At 36.9% G+C, this 20,725-nt stretch overlaps 1 protein-coding gene across 3 annotated transcripts in view; it reads left to right on the plus strand.

Annotated features, from left to right (window-relative positions):
* BMPR1A (bone morphogenetic protein receptor type 1A) overlaps nucleotides 1-20,725 on the plus strand; it is a 144,011-nt gene that overhangs the window by 106,508 nt on the left and 16,778 nt on the right. For all 3 annotated transcript variants that reach the window (XM_025284878.3, XM_044942389.2, XM_025284877.3), the window contains exons 3-7: nucleotides 5,315-5,534; nucleotides 9,759-9,921; nucleotides 11,674-11,776; nucleotides 17,637-17,733; nucleotides 17,900-17,999. In XM_025284878.3, coding sequence (XP_025140663.1) covers nucleotides 5,468-5,534; nucleotides 9,759-9,921; nucleotides 11,674-11,776; nucleotides 17,637-17,733; nucleotides 17,900-17,999 — 530 coding nt within the window. In that variant the 5' untranslated portion in view covers nucleotides 5,315-5,467. The remainder of the gene's footprint in view (nucleotides 1-5,314; nucleotides 5,535-9,758; nucleotides 9,922-11,673; nucleotides 11,777-17,636; nucleotides 17,734-17,899; nucleotides 18,000-20,725) is intronic.

Genomic DNA, 20,725 nt, shown 5'->3' on the forward strand with positions numbered 1-20,725 from the left:
ATAGTGGAGCTGATTTTTGAAACCAATAGACAGACATCAGAATTTACTTTCTTCAGTTTGCCAGGATATTATGTGAATTAAGTGCCTTTATATAGAACACAAAACTAATGTTATCTTTATGGACTCCATAGTTTAAAAAGGCAGATGTAACAGTGTATAGTGTGGAACTAGGGACAGTTTTTTCCCCCACAAAAAATAAACCTTACTTGCTGAGGTCATTTAAATATAAAGAACATATTTTTGATTACTCCTTTGAAAGAAAGATGTTAGAATATTATCCAGTTGGTTCTTTGGGCGTTGTGACTGTTTATGTTATACCTTTTTTTTTTTTTTGGTTGCACCATGAGGCTTGTGGGATCTTAGTTCCCTGACCGGGACCCAGCCCAGGCCCTTGGCAGGTAAAGCACAGAGCCGTGACCGCTGGCCTGTGAGGGAACTCCCTATTTATGTTATGCTTTTATTGTTATACTCTGACTCAACTACGCTTTTCAGACGTGTGCCTTTTGGTTGACTGTGCAATAACTTACAGTGATCAGGCTTTTATTATTTCAACAAATTTCTCAGAATGACTGTATTATAGCAATGAATGTTATCTACTGCTGCCCAGCAAATTACCAAAAATCTTAGTAGCTTAAAACATCCAACATTTATCATCATTTCATACATTTTCTAACCATTAGGAGTCTACCAAAGGCTTACTTGGATGGCTCTAGTTTAAGGTCTCATAAATTGTAGTTAAGATATCTGTGAAGCTGCAGTTACTGGAAAGCTTCCCTGGCACTGACCGATCCACCGCCAAGGTGGCTCACTCACATAGTTGTTGGCTTGCTTGCGTGCTAAGTCGCTTCAGTCGTGTCCGACCCTGTGCGACCCCATAGACGGCAGCCCACCAGGCTCCCCCGTCCCTGGGATTCTCCAGGCAAGAACACTGGAGTGGGTTGCCATTTCCTTCTCCAATGCATGCAAGTGAAAAGTGAAAGTGAGTCCGACTCTTGGCGACCCCACGGACTGCAGCCCACCAGGCTCCTCCGTTCATGGGATTTTCCAGGCAAGAGGACTGGAGTGGGGTGCCATTGAGGCCCCAGTTCTTTGCCACAGGGACCTCTCCATAAGGCTGTGTGGGTGTCCTTACTACATGGCAGCTAGCTTCTTCCCTCAGAGTATTCCAAGAGTGAGTAGGGAGGAATCTGAAATGCCTTTTATGATCTAGTTTCAGAAGACAAAATCTGTTGTTTCCATTGTATTTTAGTTTGCTAGAAATGAGTCTTTAAGCCCACTGGGAATTCAAGAGAGGGAATTAGGCTTCATCTTTTGAAGACAGTGTCAGAGCGTTTGTGGATCACCATGGTTGTCTTTTGGTAGATTAGTGGGGTTTTTTTAACTGAAAAATAACACTTATGAATAGTAGTTTATATCCCAGCTGTGGGAATACACACTACATTAATACTGTACATGACAGAGCCTGGATCATGAATTTATTTTATTGGTGAATGCCAAATAAATATATGTGATGTTAATGCTTTTATTAATACAGTTTTTGAATGAACATTGGTGTTCTGGCACTGTTTTCTCTTTCCATTCTTAGAAGGCTGTCTCATACAGGACCATAGCTTTAAATATCTCTATGTTGTTGACACAACAGATTTATATCTTCCGTCTCAGAAGTTTCCTTTAGGTTTCAGAACCAGATGCCCATTAGACATTCCCTTTGAGTAGTTTCAAATGTCTACAGTGAACCATTGATCCCTCCTTCCCACTCCTTTCAAAGTCCGTTTGCCCCCATTTCAGTAATTGCTTGTGCCAGAAACGTGGGGTGTTTGTTTTTTTTTTTGACTCCTAACTCTCCCTTACCCCCATGTCTAATCCATTACCAAGGCCTCCTGAGTCTGTTGTGAAGTGTGTCTTGAATCCGTCCACGGTAGCACTCCTGCCATAACCCTAACCACCATTGTCCCTCTCCTAAACTGCTACAGTATCTTCTTAGTGGCCTGTTTGATTCTCCTCTTGTTCTCTCCAGTCCATTGCATGGAAACCAGATAACTACGTTCCCATCCCCCTTACGTTTCAGTCCCAGATTCACACATGGTCTTGCCTGACCTGGTCCTTGACTTTTCTGCCTCTTCAGCCTCAGCGTTGACCATATTACCCCTCTTTCCCAACATTTCAGAATCATTGTTCTTCTTGGCCTCAATAATCTTTGTGCAGGCTGTTCTGCTGCCTCCAATCCCCTCTCCCCAGCCTTGTTGCTTTACCTGAGTAAATAATTCTTTTATTCATCAGATCACACCTGAAATGTCACTTTTCAACATTGCTTCCCTTGACCTGTCTATCCTCTAGGACCTGGCACTTTTCTTTCTTTGCACTTTCCTCAAATTGTGATTATGTGTCATTTGTATTGTCTTGTTTGATGTTTTAATTGTCTTATTGATTGTGAGCTCCATGAAGTTTCCATCTGTTTTGCTCTGTCACTATATTACTGTTATATACAGGATCGTGTATATAACAGGCTCTTAATAAACGTTTGGGAAGTAAATTAATATTCATTGGCAAGAACGCTGTTCACTCAGGACTTAAGAGTTGGAAGGAATCTGATGAATCATTTAATTGGTCTAGTCTTGTTTCCATCATTCCTGTCATGTCCTTGACAGAGGTGCATTCATACTTTATTCCTTTGATATTCTGTGAGCAAAGGTCGCTGGTCCTTTCCATTGTATCTCAAGTGTAGTCATTTCTCTGTCCTTTGCATTCTTGTCATTTTCTAAAGTATTTAAGAGTCCTGACCAGGTGGAATAAAGTGAGATGGTTACTCCTTTTACTGTGGCAGCGTTCCTCTATCAGCGCTTGATTAGATTATCTTTTCTTAGCAGTTGGTCTTAAGCACTGATGCTTTTTGAGCTTGTAGTCAGCTAAAACCTAACATTTTTCTTTTAAAGATTAGGAGCTCTCTTTGTTAGATTACAATGAAGCTCTTGAAGCTGTTTTACCCTCAGCCCTCTCTTAGCTAACGCTGTTCTCCATGTAAGTTGTGGGAGAGTTTTTAGTATAAAAATGCCTCGCAGCTGGGATCGTCACGGTGGCACCTGCCACTCCCTGTGCAGGGTTTGCAAGTATGCCATAAACATGTTTGAGAAGAAACTTTTTTTAAGCACCTACTCTGTAGCAGGCTTTTCTAAATACTTTATGAAGTAATGTACATAAAATATCCAGGACGGCAACTTAGGGTAGCATTTAACACATGGACACCCACATTAGATATTGTTGATTAGAATGATGGCCCTACCTCTTACCAACTGTGTCATCTTTGATAAATTCCTTAAACTCCACGTGCCTTAGTTTCCTCATCTGTAAAATTATTATTGAAAATAACAAGCCTATCTTGTAAGATGGTTGTACTGGTTCTGTAAATTAATATATTCAAAGCATTCATAATAGTTCTGCTACTTAGAGGTGAATATATGTTAGGTATTACCTCATTTAGTTCTCAGAATAAATATTCTCAGAATACAATTCCAGTTTTACAAATGAGGTAACTCATCCAGAGAGGTGAGGTTACTTTTTTAAGGCAGTGCCAAGAGTGGTAGAGTTGCAGATGTTTGTGTGGAAGGAATCACACATGATCCCTTTGCTTTGAAAGGGACTGTACGTGTACAGATGCCTAGGGTCTCACTGACTGCAGAATGCCTTGCTGTACTTCTAATGAGACAAGACCACATATTCAGTAAATAAACATGAAGAAGCAGTGACACAGAAAGATGGAGTCAGTCACGTCAGTCAGTTTTTCTGGGCAAGACTCTGAGGTCCTTGAAGCAGAATCTGTCATATTTTTATTTGTAGCCCCTTGCATTAATGTGTAATACATACTCAGAAAACACTGTTGGTGAATAAGTGAGTAAATTAATAAATGTGTGAAGGTATAGGGAGAGAGTGAGAGCTACTAATAAGAGAGGCAGGAATGATGCCAGGGTTTTGGGCATGGGTGACTGGAGAGATGGCACCGCCATCCTCTGTGATAGCAGATGGAGGAGGAAGAGAAGAAGGCATGTCTAGAGGAATGGGAAGAAAAGTTAGTAAGTTTGATTTGGGCAGATGGAATGCAATCCTAGCCGAGTATTTAATAGACATATAGAATAAGGAAGAGATCAGGGTTGGAAATATACTGGAAAATTCCTTTGAATCTGAATCATGGAAGAGGTATCCCTAGAATCACAATCCCATAATTTGAAGAAGTGAGTTTTCTTAAAAATACTGTTAAAGTCATCATTATAGATGCTATTCTGTAATAATTTTAGACTTTACATCTTACTTTCTCAGCATTGTGTCGATGAAAAGCAGTTAAATGTCATAGTAGAGAAGTGAGAAATTGCAGAGATTTTAGAATAAACCATATATATAAAATGCAAAATATAAATGACATCTCACTCTAAACCTTATTTCCTCGATTCTCAAAGTGCCTTTGGAGAGCTAGTTAGAGTGAAAAATTATTAGCTAAAATAGAAATCTTGATTTATTTATGGGAGAGTTCATGCCAGGGTAATTATTTTACAAATAAAACCATTTTCACTTAGGAATAGTTCAGGTTTAAGTCAATAAAATCAGTTGCCTGGGCCAGTAGAATGAAGGAGAAATAGAATCATATTCATTTTTATACACACTAGCCTTTTTTTCTGTTAACTGTTTAACTATTTGATAATTGTCAAACCTTAATTGGAGAGGTTATGTTTCATGTCATCCATATTAAAAGCTCAGTTTTCTCCTAATGAAGTCAGATTTGAAATATTTTATGGAAATAATTTTATTTAAGGTATATGTGTATTGTTTTTCCTTTAATGATGAAACACACTGCATATTTAAATGTTTTTCTAGATAGACTTTCTCTTCTATCTATAGAATAAGTTATTAGAAGACTCAAAGTGTTTTATCACATCTACTAAGATTGAGAGATTATTAATTGTTTAGTGTTTTAAATTCAATTCTTCCTGCTTTATTCTTAATATATTTAGAAATTTTCTTAATGGTGTTAAACGTGTTTTATTTAGAGCAACTAGAAAAGACTATTGAGATTATTAGTGTTCTTATCTTTTTTTACCTAAGGTTGATTTAAGGTCAGGAGAAGTGGCAACCTATTACTAAATTATTTAAGCTTTTGAATTATAGTGCCTTTTTTTTTTTATTTTAACAAAGATAGCTTTAATCTTTGAAAATGTACTCTATTGTTTAAAGATATGTTTGGGCATTTGTTTTCCTCTCTTAGTTTGTTAGAAATCTTCTAGAATTCAGTTATATTCATTTCCTTTTTAATATTTTTATCTTTCAGGAGTCAGGAAGAAAGCAGTGGAAGTTGGAGTCATTGTTACCTGATTGAGACTTTTTACAAGAAAATCTGATTGAATAAAAGTCTTTTAAATTAGTGACCATACAAGACCAGTTTTTAAAGGTAACACTGTACAGGAAACGTTAAAATTGAACAATGACTCAGCTATACATTTACATCAGGTTATTGGGAGCCTATCTGTTCGTCATTTCTCATGTTCAAGGTAAATTCATTTAAGCAATCTTATCTCTTTTGTTAGTCATTTATTTCTGTATATAAAAAAAAGACTCATTATTAGGACTGTTCTTTCAACTCATGTCCCATTTTGAACAGTTAGGCCCAGTATGCCAATAGCTTTTAAAAGTATAGAGGCAAAGGATAGACACATGCTAAGTAATTTTTGAACTTTACTATGACAAAAACATTTCCAAGTCTCTATAAAATCTCAGCCTCTTTGAACCTGTTCTGTTATCTGTAACATAGGCATTATGATATGCAACATCAGGTTTTAGGAGGATTAAATGAGGTAAAATATAAAGTAAAGTAGCTGACCTAGTGCCTGACACATAGGATAATAGATACTCAGGACTTGGTTTTAAAACTCCTCTCCTTTAAATTACAATAAGGAATAAGCAGGTTTTTTTAAAAAGCATTGTTGTTAAAAGAGTTTAAAAACATACATATTATGTCTATGTGCCAAATATTAAAATTGAGTACTCGAAAGTTTTGTTTATGACCAGTATTGTAATTCTACACTGTGCATTTACAGCATAGAACTCCCAGACAGGAAGTTATTGTGATGATTCTTGGGATCGAGTGGGCTAGATATTTCCACATGAGCTTTTTCCTGTGGTTTAATTAGGACAGTATTTTCAACTAAAGAAAGTGCTGTTTGACAAAATGGTTTTATAGAACGTACTGAACATCTTTGTTCTCTTAAGTTTGTCTTTAAAGATTTTTTCTTCATGTTTTGTTCACAGTGATGATATCTGCTGATAAGAATTATGATTAACAGCATAAACCTTTAAATTTCCATTTTAAAGAATGAATGTTATCATGAAATCTTAGCTTCTTTTGTATTTTGTCTTGGGTTTAGCTCCCTTATTTTTCCATGCCTGAATACGAGAGTGCTCTTGGAAAAGCTGCTTTTTTGTGTGAAACATTACATTATTTAATAAAACGTCTTTATTTTAATTCTGTTATTACATGCCTTGTTGATCAGTACCAATCAAAGCTGTCATAGTTTTAAGATGAGTTAAATTAATAGTAACATTAGTATAGCATTTGCTACCTTACTCCCAGGTAATCACTATTTGGTATTAAATTTTTTAAATCTCCACAGTATGATACAAAATTCTTATTCCCCATCTTAAGTTGTTACATAATAAGCTTTTTTTTTTTTTTTTTTTTGACCATGCCATGTGGCATGTGATACCTTAGTCTCCCAACCAGGGATCAGACCTGCTTACCCTGCAGTGGAAGCTTGGAATCTTCACTACTAGACTGCCAGGGAAGTCCCAATAAGCTTTTATTAGATGAAATAAATTGGATTTTAGTTAACAAATTTAAATCAAAAGTCTTAGCACTATATTTCTCTGAGGAAGAGCAAAATTTGTTACATTTCCTTTCAAAGAAGGTTAGTCTTTGATAACTATTATTTGCCTTCAAATAATAAGATTAAAATATTTGCTCTTACTGAAAAGAAGTAAAACCAATGTGCAAAAATTATTTCTTAGCAATTACTAAAGATTGCTAGAGTGGTGTTACATATATAACCTGTAGCTTCAGCCCACCCCCTGACTTAAAATTTTATGTTTTGTAAACACAGGACCTGTGGGTAGAAAGAAATTGGCATGTTCTAGGAACTGACACAGGTCTTTATGTCTGGGTGTGATAGACAGGAAGTGCTGTGAGTTGATGATGGAGACGTCCACAGGGTCCACATCCTGTGGGGTGTCGGTAGGCACGGTGAAGGAAGTTGAACTGTATTCTGAGTGTATATGAAGCCATTCAGCCGTTTTAAGCAGATGAGTGGTGAGATCAGATTTAGGTTTATAGGGTAACTCTGGCTGCTATGTAGGAGATGGACTGGATGGGCACATGCAGAAGTTGGGAGGTAAATGTCGAGATTCTTTTATTTTGGAAGTGACATAATGCACCCAGGAAATGGCAGTGGAGTTGGACCAAAGTGAGAAAAAGTGGGATACATTTTGAAGGTTGAGCCTGAGGAGGACCAGGTTTGAGGAGAAAAGTCAAGCATTCCGTTTTAGATGGGTTTGTTTTGAGATACTTAAGCAAGTCAAGGCTGAAGGGATAAAGCTAGAAACCATCAACCAAGGGGTATTTAAGCCCTGGGAAGAGGTGCTGTCACCCGGGGAGGGTGCGGAGAGGCTGTACTTGGTACCAGCACCTGTCCGTGGTGAAGTTTTGCAACTTCAAGGTGTAGCTCAGGTGTCTTTGCTCTTGACACCCTAGAATGAGTCTATGTTACTAGCGCCTTCGTCTACATAGCACCTTTGTGTTATATCGCACTCTGAACTGTATTTATGTGCTTATCCTCTCCACACACATACATCTTTGCCTTCTTCCAGGTTTCTCAAGAACCAGATCAGTTTCCAGCATTCAGTAACTTGCCTGCACGTAGTAGGCTCTAATTAGTTACTGTTTTGTTAATTAAATATTTGAGATAATATAAACCCCAGATGCAAATTATTGCAATTAAAGTATTTTTAGCTCTTAAATTCAGTGTTGCAGAAAGTTATATGTATTAACCATCATGTAACTGAATTTTCCAGGTATTGGTGATCTTTTGGTATAATTTTTTTGTTCTTAGTACTATCTTCATTTATTCACTTTTATATTTAAGCCCTTTATTATGCATTCATTTGATCTATATATAATCTCTTAATTGGAAATTATTATCATCATTTTTTATAGATAAAAGCCTGAAGTTGAGAGAGTAACTTATCAGTTGACATATTCAAGACTTGAACCTTTGACTTCTCACTGTTATTTCAGTATTATTTCTGCCATACTATACTGCTTTTTCTGTGTATCTCTAGATTTTTGAAAAAACCAGCTATGTGCACATACTATTTGCCATTTGGTCTCCATAGTTGCATCGATGCTTCCTGCTATAACTGTAATAGGATTGTAGAGCTGGTTAAGAGACCTCAGGTGTGCTGTAGTCCTGTGGTCTTACTGAAATGACGCCTGAAGTGACATGGGTTGTCTGTAATCACCCAGCTCAGTCAATGGTGCAGAGGTGTCGTAGACCAGACTCCAGGTTTCCTGTTTCATGCCCAGTGTATCTCTTCCCTTCTTGAAACTCTTCCCCCCGCCCCACCCCACACACACCCTTTTTTTTCTTTTGAAACATAAATGAAGTCTATGTTTTGTAGCGGTTTAAAGGATTAAGTGAGGATTATTAAAATTTAAGGCATGGAATCACTAAAGTTTATTTAGCAGCACATTCTTTTCTGGTTATTCATGGGTGTGTACGTTATTTTTTCTTTTTTCAGTAGTTCTCACCAGAATAGCTAAATTTTAAGTCAAGTTCACATTATGCCTTGAATCACTCATTTAACATTTATAATGAGACACGTACATAATTCTCTTAATATTTTATACCTGTTTGGCTCTACATTTTATTCTCTGGAGATCTGCCCCCACAAGGGGTAGCCTAGCTGATTTCACTTTTCAGAGGGAGGAATTACTAAAACGTTGCTTGAGTTCCCTTCTGCTTTCAGTCTGAAAGAATCAGTGCCAATATGCCAGTAAGTGTCATTTGCGGCTACGATACTCTAATGCGAGAACACAGTTCTGTGTCTGTGCTCTAACTACTGCCCTACAAGCAACCTTCAGTTTCGGGCAGCACAGTCTGGGTTTGAACCAATGACCTTGAGAATAAAAGTCACCAGATAATATGATTAGTCCCCAAACTCTCACAATTCCCTTACTTAAGCAATTAAAATCCAGAGCCAAATGCTTAGTAACTTCACTTTCACATAGAGGTACATACAAATAAAGGACTTAACTTTTTGTAAGCTGGTCACAAGTTTTGAACCAAAGTGTCTTTAAAAGGAACCATAATTTGTGAATTTTTTAATGATTGGAAATAATCTCACTGTTCTGAAATTGCTTTCCACTTTGTACCTTTCTTACAAGTTATGACCATTTTCTACCTTGTGCCACTCTTGTCTTTCACTATTGCAAAAATTGTGACGTAGTCATCTCCATATATCCCATGAGAGCTGAGATAGTTTTTCTGTGCGTTTTAGGCTGTTAATAAATGTAATCATATAAATAAGGTTTATTTTTAATTAAAAGCACACAACTACAATTAATGCAATTAAGAAAGCATAGAAACTTCTCCTAACTGAAAAATTGGAATAAAAGAATTAGATTTTCAGAAATGGTTCATTTACAGTGTCACATTTGAATGCAGGGCAGAACCTAGACAGCGTGCTCCATGGTACTGGGATGAAATCAGACTCCGATCCGAAAAAGTCAGAAAATGGAGTAACCTTAGCACCAGAGGACACCTTGCCTTTTTTAAAGTGCTATTGCTCAGGACACTGCCCAGATGATGCGATTAATAACACATGCATGTAAGTATTTTATGCTTCTTAAAGTTATAAGAATAGGGTTGCATTTAGTGCTATTTTAAGAATCATTTACTTTGTCTAAATTTTTTTCTCTAACTTTATATGGTATCTCTCCAAAGAGCCAGAAGCTTCTTGTTCTTTATATAGGAACATTTATTAAGTGATTGATGGTTATTTTCTTAGAGTAACATTGTAATATAGCTTTTAAAAGAGGTAAAAGGAATCTGGTATTTGTCTGTCATTTTAGGTTTATTTAGTGATCTTTTTATCGGAAAGTTCTTGATGCTCATTGTAGATAACTTAGAGATTATTAAAAAGAAACGTGAATTATTGAAAATTCACATAAACCTTGTAATTCTAAATTGTTGAAATATTTTGCAGGTCTACAAGAATGACATTGTGATAGTTAAATAATTTTATTTTCTTATAAGTGAACCCCCAGTCTAAATCTGCTTTATGTAACCACTTTAATTTTTCTACTTAATTTTATGTTAACTATTTAATATTTATATATGATCATCTAATTCTATTCCATATTCCTAGGGGACAATGAAGAATTAATTGTCTTACTAGTCAAAAAAAAAAAACCACCCTGAAGGACTCCATCAGTCAGTTATTTTCCTGTTACTAAGATAGAGTAATCAGTAACTTGTTTTGTACTTTCCTAATACTTTTATGCTCTTTGAATGTGAACAGATATATAGTCAAAAAGTATACATATGAAATCTTGAAATTGTATGATAGTTCACCGTGTCTTAGATTTGTTGTTTGTTCTCATAGTGGTTGACTTTACTGTAACAGACTGGTTGGTCTGTGTTAGGAGGTGTTCCCTATTATATTACCAAGTGACTTCCTGCCAGACTTCTTGTCTGTAGTTCATACTTGGTCCATGTGAGCTATTTGTTAGAGGCTTGGGTAACCCAGAGTAAAACTTAGTGATCAGTTTTAACAGAATTTCATCCTGTCACACTTAACATTTTCTCATTTCAGAAAATGAACAATTCTACGAGATTCTTTTAACTGTAACAGTACACTTACCGATGTGAATAGTAAGGAGGAACACAAAATAACCTTTTAGATATTTCTTCTGCTCATTAAAGCCTGAATGTATTAGGAGAAAATCTGGCATACTAATACCTAAGTAACATTTAATTTAATACAAATACATCTATATACATTTCTTGAAAATTCAGCTATTCAAAAGTTCTCCTTTTTTCCTTATCACATTAAATAAAAAGTGCCTCAGAATCTCTGTTAGTCAGATCTTCCCAAATATACTTTTCTTTGTCATCGAATCTATTTTTATGGTTCACCGAGAAGGTTTTTTTATTCATAATATTGTGTATAGTATGGGAATACAGAAAATCTTATGGATGAAAAGAGACGAAGTTATTTTTAAGTATATTTGTAAGCACTAAAGATTATCTACTTTATAAAGTTTTATAGTTTTTCTGTGATCACCTGACTGTGATTAGCAAAGAAAAGTTAAATAGTATTTCATATTTGGGGGGACTTGTTTAAAAGAAATCCTTTACTGCCTGACACTGGATTTTTATTTGACCTGTAGATTTTAGTTCAAATATAACAACTTTTATTTGCCTTAAAATGCATGTGGATTTGCCAGTAAATCACTCTGAATGTAATTCTTATTCAAAACTAAAAGCCATCATTAACTGGTCACATTCAAACTGAGATTTAATTAGTACCTTCCAATCTGAAGTTGATCTTTTGTCTTTTTGGCTTTTTTTCTTTTAGAACTAATGGGCATTGCTTTGCCATCATAGAAGAAGACGACCAGGGAGAAACCACATTAGCTTCAGGGTGTATGAAATATGAAGGATCTGATTTTCAGTGCAAGGTAATATCTAATTTGAGGCCTATGAAATTAAGAAGGGAGGGGCCACAGGAAAAACATTGACCCCTCAAGGAGAAGTGTGCCTGGTCTGCATGTTGCTGTGTGTTCTGGGAACAAATGTATTGGAGGAAGCTTAGCTCTTACTTCAGGCTATATGATTGTGTCAATTGAAATTACAGATTATTTTACTTTTTAAAAAAGTTTTAAATCATCTGTTTTTAAATTGTCAAACCTGTAAAAAAAAATAATGCTGTCACACTTATTTGTACATTATAAAATGGACTAGAAAGACTTCAAAATGACGAGTAATAACCTTTATAACTCCCCAAGATAACTTAGAAATGTTAAGCCCTTGTAAGATCTCAGTGGAGTTACTCCTCCAGCAAAGGAGTCAGAGGATTAGTAATAGTTTATGAACATATTGATGGCTTTGGGTTATAAGCCTAATCTCTTCAAAATCTTGTATAATAGTTTTGCCCCAGGTAGTCTTTCTACTGTTTTTGAAAACTGCTTCAGAGAGAACTGTTTATTAACAAATTTAAGCCTCAACTATTTTAGAAAATTATTCAAATCAGTAAGAAACTCTCAGGATTGGTAGAAACTTAGGCACACACACAAATGCACACATGCAGACAGTCACATACACGGCATCCTATTTTCTGTTTGCTTCACCTCTAGCAATAAGGGGCTCATTACCTCCCAAGCCCACCTGTTCCTTTTGTAGTAATGACCTCACCTTATCCTTAGAAAGTTTTTCTTCCAGATCTCTCTTCCTTTGTACTTTTTTGGATCATAGAGAACAAATTGAATCCCTTTTTAATATGGTCGCCCTTTACTATGTGAAGAAATCTTTTTGTATTACTTCACTCCTCATACACTATAGTTTTTACCCAATGAAAATAATAGTTCAAAATAACTTCAACTACTCCTTATATAGGATCAGCTTTAGAGTTACTCACTGTTCAGTTTCTCAGTGTAATATGCAGAATTGACTCTGGTCTGGCGAGCAAAAACAAGCAAAGAGTTAGTAACTCCTCCTGAATGCAGCAAAATTTCATGGTCGAGGTGTGTCCTACCTTATTCTTAAATAAGATACTGAATTTTCTGTCAGCTGAAATCCCAGTATCTTTCACTCATGCAACTAACTGCTCAGCCATCTCTTTCCATTCTTCATTGGTGCTGTGGGTTTCTTGACACAAATAACTAAATGAGCATGGAATGAATTTTGTTACATGGTTGTCACATAGTTGTCAAAATTAAATTTCGTTGTATTAACATTAACCCTTTGCCCTTACCTGTCGGGATTCAGGAGATGCTCATTTGTTTTTGTCTCTTCCGGTTCTATTTCTCAACCACACTTCAGTGTACTTTTTAATCACTTAAAAATGTTGACGAAAGACCTCTCTATGGTTAGAGCACTGAGCTGGGCAGTAACAACCAGTGCCTCACAGGCCCCCTCAGCTAGGCCTGTCCCAAATGCATATGTTAGTCTAGTTTAGTTATGAAGCTTGACAGTGTGTTCAGATGGAAGTGCCGCCTCTTAACTAGCTGTGGAACTGTGAGCAAGAAACTTTACTGTCTCGTTTTCTTATTAGCGAAAGAGTTCCTGTAAGAATCAGCAGGCGACAGCACATATGCAGAGTTCAGCACAACTGGCACATAGTAAGGACTTAATAAATGTTAGCTTTTACCATATTGAAAATGGAGTTGAGAGCAGGCTTTCAGCTGAATCACACATACCCGAGTGCACGCTGACCACAGTGCCTGAGGACTGCTGGGCACACGGATGGTTTTAAGGGAACCAGTTCACAGATCTAAGCTTCCATAGAGCCTGTTGCTTCATATTTATCTGCCTGAGACCAGAGCTTCTCAAGCAGTTTCTCTGTTCCTTCCTCTCCACAATCAACCTCACGGTTTCCTGATTAGTGGCCTGGAATGTAAATCCTCAAGTTCCCGAACGCTATTATAATTCAAAATCTTAGTACCACTGTGGGGAACATGGGGATAGCAAATATATTTGCATGTTTTGTAGTTCATCATTTTTTGCTTTCATCCAAATTGCTTCTTTTAAAATAACTTTTCATAGTAGGATTATTATAGATCTTTGTCATATGACTGGAAGGTCTTCAGAGAATTATGGGGCAGTGGTACAACAAATCCTTCCATTACCATCTTTTTATCAAAAAATCTTAGTACTCACCCAAAAAGAAGAAAAGAGAGAAATAGGAATAAAGTTAAATGCCAGACTCTTCTCATTCTAGCAATAAGTAATTGTCCATGAATTTATGAACTAGTTTTATTTAAGTCCTGTCCATCTCATACCTTTCCAATAAAATTTTCTTTTTATATAGAGGTTATAATGTACATGTAATTTTGATTAATTTTATACTAATAATTGTGATGATAAATCAAGCCAGAATAATTTTTTAAGACTTAAGATATCCTATCACAGGAAATAAAAGATTAATTTATATTTATATATGTTTATTTTTGAGGTGGAGAATTATATCATGATATATTACATTAGGGCATAATGATTATGGAAAATGTGGAAAGGAAATAGCATAAGGAGAAAAAGGAATACTATAAAATTTTCCAATTTGTCCATTTATTTTTTAAAATAGTGATAATGGATATTGAATTGGTATTTTACGTAGATGCTCCTGAACAGATTTATTTTAACTTTGTTTTAAAATGTGCAATAAGTAAGGTATTATCAATACATTCTTTGCACCTATTTATAATGAAAAATTTTAGATGTTAGCCTAAAAATATATGAGGGAATACATCGTGTTTCGGAATTCATTTAGAGGGGTGGTTGTTCAGTCGCTAAGTCGTGTCCAACTTTGCAGCCCCGTGCAACACACCAGGCCTCCATGTTCCTCACTATCTCCCGGAGTTTGCCTGAGTTCATGTCCACTGATTTAGGGGTTACACAGACGAAAATATTGAGCACCACTTGGGTTACTTTCTGTGTATCTTGCTACATATCACTGTTAACTTACCTGGCACCTCACCTGAGCAGAACAGCTCTTCTGTGGGCACCTCACCCTTTCCTCCCAATGCTTCCACATGCTGTCAGGTTTGGATCAAAACAGGCTCAAGTGATACTCACCGTTCTTTGCCCAGGCCTTGATTTTTCCCTCACACCATCCAGTCTCTGTAGGTAAATCTAGCTTATTGTCTCTTCCTGTAGGGTGAGTTATTTCTCAGCAGCCGCACTGCCATTCCTTAGACTTTGGTTTCAGTTACTTTCTCCTGTGGCACTCCTCCTAACCCGCCACCCCCACTCAAGTTCACTAAATAAGTGAGAATCTCCTCTATTTCATGAATGCCAAGTAAGTTTTTCCCCCCACAGGAATTTTTATTGCCCACATACAATCAGAGATACAAATGGGCTTAGGTCGGGCGTGGCAATGGGGAGTGCAGGAACCAGAAAGGTTGTGTCGACCGACATCGTAATCTAGACACACTTAACTTTGCCTTCCCAGATATAGAGTTAACCTGTGTAAGGAAGACATGAGTCTCATGTTGCTTATTCTCAGCGAAGCCACAATGAGTCCTCCCAGAGACTGCAGGCATTTTTGACTTATTCTAGAATCTTGACTGGGATCCATGTCACGTTCACTAGAGGAAGAAGAATTAATTTCTTGAACATTTTACTGTTTACTTTAATATGTTAAGTGCTTGGTACAGTTTTTCTCATTTTCTCCCAATTATCCTATAAGGTAGGATCCTTATATCCTTCATCTTACAGGAGAGGAAGCTAAAGCCCAGAGAGAAGTAAGATCATTGCTCAGGGTCACAAACTTAATAAATGGCAAAGCTAGGATTTAAGCTATTTGATTGCAGAATCCTTGTTTTCATAATACTATGCTGCCTCCAATCTGTTGTTGGCAAAGACTTTCTTTCCTTTTTAAAAAGGAAAGAAAGCTGTGTAGTTTACAACACTCCTCGTTTCTACAATCTTTGAATTGTACCTTTCTCAGCCCTCTTCCCAATGCTCTCATCTTCCTGTGATAATAATTCATCTAGCTTTGTGTTGCGTTCTTCAGTCACTAAGTTATGTCCAATTCTCTGCAACCCCACGGACTGTAGCGTTCCAGGCTCCTCTGTCCTCCCAGAGTTTGTTCAAATTCATGTCCATTGAGTAGTTGATACTATCTAACCATCTCATCCTCCGCCACCCTCTTCTCCTCCTGCCTTTAATTTTTCTCAGCATCAGGGTCTCTTCCAACGAGTTGGCTCTTTGCATCAAGTGGCCAAAGCATTGGCGCTTAGAAGATAGGAATTCAGACAGAACACAGAAACATTGCAGGGTCTCTGCATACTTCTGGGATCCCAGACGTGCTTAACGGTGTTTGGTCTGCCTTCTTCATACCTGCAATCATCCCTGATGGGGAAGACTGAAGGAGCCGAGCGTTCAGGAAACGCGTCTTCTCTTTGTCCTCCGTCGCCTGCTGTTTCGTCAGCCCCAGTGCATCTGTCGCCTGGTAGTCTCCCTTCTAGCGCTGCTAAAAACCCTTTGCTGATTTTTCCTTACATTTTCGGTCCTGCAAGGCTAAGCTCATTTTGAACTTTAGCATACTGGGACTATTCCTGGATGCTTTACGCTTCTTGTTATTCATCTTTGATTATACTTCATTCTGTCCTTCATGTAAGTTTCTCTAGATCCGGGATTTTTTTTTTTTTCCAGAGTCACTTGTGTAACTTCTGACGTGTCTTCCTTTTCTATTTTTATGATAATTTAAAAGTAAGAGTTTGTTAGAAAGTTTAAAATTCAGTTCAAGTGTAAAACTTGTGCTTTTGGAGGTTTCCAAATACTCTTGGCCCGTCTTCTCTTATGGGGACTCTCAAGGCCCTTATAGAATCCCATGTAGATTCCCTTACGGAATCTCATATCCGCCTTTTTAAAAGGAATACCCGATTATGCCGAGGTTTCCCCTTTCTGGCCCTCTGATATTTAAGACTAACATGGTTAATTTCTGCTTATATATTCTTGTTACTTTTATAATGACAGACAGTTCCTTTCTGTTGCTGTTTTGGTCTAGATTGTCACTTCTTTCAGGCAGTGCTGAAATGTCAGCATTCAAATTAAGAACTTCTCAAATACTATATTTTTGGTTAAATAAAACTTCACATATAATTGTTGACATCTGTTCCCATGACTGCAGTCTTTCCCTGGGCTCATTTTCTGATCTATTAGGGACACATATCTGGTTAGTGGTCTCTAAAAACTATCAGAAGTACTGTTTCTATATTTTGCCCTTACCCTCACCACAAACACTTATTTTCTTCTGTATTAAGTTCATTAGTTTCAACATAGTTGTTATATGCAAAATCATCTATCTTCTGCCTATTTGACTACCTTTTATAATATGCAATTTATTTGGCCTAGGACACACTCCACGTTTTAGTCAGATCTTTAGTCTCATCCATCTAAGTCTCGGTACTACCACGAGTTCATATTTACCCTCCTAATTTGTCATTGTAATGAAATGTATTACCCCATCTTTTATAAGAAAAGATCTCATGACTTTGCTTTTTTATTAAAAACAAATAGTAATATCTTAAATGCCAAACTTTGGGTTAAAAATATATATAAACTTTTGTTTATTTGTAATTAAGTTATAGTCTAGTGTTCTCAGACACCACATAATACATTCTTCTTCAGGAAAAAAAAAAAAATGTAGAGTCTTCACAATACTATTTCACCACAGATTCAAATTTTTCCATATCATTTTTCACATATAAACTTGGCAGGTCCTTTTCTCTCACTGAATTAGAAATTGTATTTTATGAATATTTTAAAAATTATTTATCAATTTCATATATCAAATTATTTCTAATTTTCTTCCTTTAGGATTCACCAAAAGCCCAGCTACGCCGGACAATAGAATGTTGTCGGACCAACTTATGTAACCAGTATTTACAACCTACACTGCCCCCTGTTGTCATAGGTAGGTTAGCAGAGAAAAGTGCACTCATCGTAAATCTCAGTAAACTATTTTCTGTGGTTTTAACAATAAGCAGGCTTTCTAGAATTCAACACTACAAGTTATTTTTTCCTTTTAAGATGTAATAGAAAGATAATACATCTTTTTTATTGTTTATTTCCATTGTCAGGTCCGTTTTTCGATGGCAGCATTCGATGGCTGGCTTTGCTCATTTCTATGGCTGTCTGCATAATTGCTATGATCATTTTCTCCAGCTGCTTTTGTTACAAGTAAGATAATTATTTTGATGCGAAGTATTTTGTTGAGTAGTAGATATAAACAGTTGTTCTTAAAGCCAGTAGGCAGAAACCATTGACACTGAATGTATTTCAGAAACCATTAATTTGTATTCTCTGGTTATGTTTCCTTTAATTAACGGTATTATAGTTTCCTTAAGTGAACAGAGGACCTTACTATCAGTCAGTTAATTGGACACAACATTGTACTTCTTGTTATGTTCATAAATACTTAGATTTCCTTATTTATAGAATACTGAACTTTCTTATATCTGAATGGTTAAAACCTATCCCAGGAGATCAACTTTATATATTACCATTCTTGAGTTATTTGGTGGTTCAGAGTTATTTGCATTTAGTCATGATTTCAGAAGACAGTTGCCAGAAGAGAAAAGTGAAAAGAGGAGGGCATAAACTTCATAATAAAACATTATCTGACTGATATGTGAATAAACCGAGAGATCAGTGGGACTGGTTACTAGACCTATAGGTAGACCCAAGTATATAAAGAAAGTTAGTATGTGATAAAGGTGACATTTCAGATTACTGAGAAAGAGTTGGCTTATTCAGTAAATGGATTTGGGAGTAGATAGCTATATGGAGAAAACTGAAGTTGAGTCAGTTCTGTACACTGAAATAAGTTTGAACCAGATATAGCCATGTGGATATAAAATTCATGTGTATATATATATTTACATATATAAAGTAAAATGATTAAAATACTAGAACAAACCTTGGATTCATTTTTAAAAATAATCTGAATCTGACACAAATCTTACAAGCCAAAAAAAAAAAAAAAACAACCTTAAAATTAAAAAAGAAAAGATTGATGGTGTCAACTACATAAAAATAAAACTTTACTATATGGTAGAAACCACTATAAATGGAGAGAAGACAGTCTAACAGTGAAAAATATCCCCTGCTTATATTACAAAGAGCTAACTTCTCAAATATAAAGAGCTTCTATAAATCAAAAAGAAAAAAAATCAATTCAGTAATTAGGCCCCCCAAAAATGAACATATGGTTTGTTTAAATAGGAATACATATGGCTCTTAAAAGAAAAAGATGACTCAAGAATACTCATAATATGAAAAATATAAGTTAAAATCATACTGAGGTATTATTTTTTATCTGTTATACTGGCAGAGATTAAAATTTTTGTTCAACTAGGGCAGGGAGACAAGAAGGCAGCAGAAAGCTGTGGAATCTGTGACGCCTATGGATGAGTGTGGACCTAAAACATCTGAATCCCAGGCTAGAAATTGAGAAGGACAAGCAGCAACCAATTTGTACTACAAAATTCCCCAAGAAGTTCAAGAATTGGCAGTACTAACCTCTGGAAGTTAGGTTGAGGGTGGCTGCCTGAAAGTCTATTTTCAGAAGGTCAGATGCTGTATTGGTTGTGCAATCCTGTATTAAGAAATCACTCCCAAATTTAGTGACTTGAAACAGCGGTTATTATTACCTCTCACTGTTTCTGTGGGTCAGGACTTCGGGAGTGACCTGACTGGGTGGCTCAGGATCTTTCATGACATTCAGCCAGGTGTCATCAGATGCTGCACTCACCTGGAGGCTTGACTAGAACTGGTAGATCCTCTTCCAGGGTAGCTTACTTGCAAGGCTCACAGGTTGGCAGGAGATCTTGTTCCTCCGATATGAACCTCTCCTCAGAGCTGCCTGCATGAGCTTACTCATAGCAGGAAGCCTGGCTTCCCGTGCAGAGTGAATGGTCCAGAGACCGAGGTGAAAGATGCATGCTGTATGTGATCTAGACTCAGAAGTCGCACCATCTCTTCTGCCATCCATATTCTGTTGGTCACCCAGGTCAGCTGTAGTGCTTTATGGAAGGGAATTAAACAAGGACAGGTGTACCAGGAGGTGAGAAATGTTGTGGGCCATTTTGGTTGCCAGATACCACTGATGTTGAGATCCCTGTTCTTATTCTGAATGATCATGTGACTTAGATCATGAACAAAAAGCTAGAAGTGTTGTTTCAGGGAAAGAGCAAAAATGTTCTCATCTGTGGTGTCCCATTACTGAGGGTGAGGTAAATGGTATAGTAAAAATAAGGAGGTAAAATGAATATTTACATAATAATCTGTGGGCTCCTCAGCCATCCAGAACCGTGCTAGCCAAGCTTGTTCCCTCTAGATAATGTATAAGAAGATTATTCTTAGGGAACATCCATCTGGCTCAAGAACAAAAGACCTAAATATTCTGCCTCCAGTAAGCCCAGTGAAATGGCCCAAGCAGATTATCTTACAGTGAAACCTGTAATCAGTAAGCCCATTCACGTACTAAGAGCTGCCAATCAGGCCGTGAAGGACACTGATCCCTGAGAGACAGGAAACAAATGAGGCGAGTCTTGTTATTGCCCAGCTTACTCCCTGAAAAGAATGTCTGATTGCAGGACACAGGAAGAGCTCACGCAGAGCCTAACAGGCACTCTGAGTCGAGGAGGTATAGCTGAGAGCCTGGGGAGAGAGCAGCAGCTATGGTTCATAGGTACAGAGTGCTGGAAAGGAGAGTTTTCATAGAGAAAGAGCTCTATAGACATCTTCAGAATGGTCCCACAGAATATTCAGCTGATTTTGGCCAGTGATTTCAAGTGAGCAAACCCCCCAAGGCTGAGAAAGACCACCTGAAAAGGTCGAAGGATCGATAGTCAGTGCTCACACAAGGCTGTGAACAGCGTCTCTTCCCACCAGCTATGTGACCT

This window comes from Bubalus bubalis, chromosome 4 (assembly GCF_019923935.1).
Source record: "Bubalus bubalis isolate 160015118507 breed Murrah chromosome 4, NDDB_SH_1, whole genome shotgun sequence".
In the NCBI taxonomy this organism is placed as follows: Eukaryota; Metazoa; Chordata; class Mammalia; order Artiodactyla; family Bovidae; genus Bubalus; species Bubalus bubalis.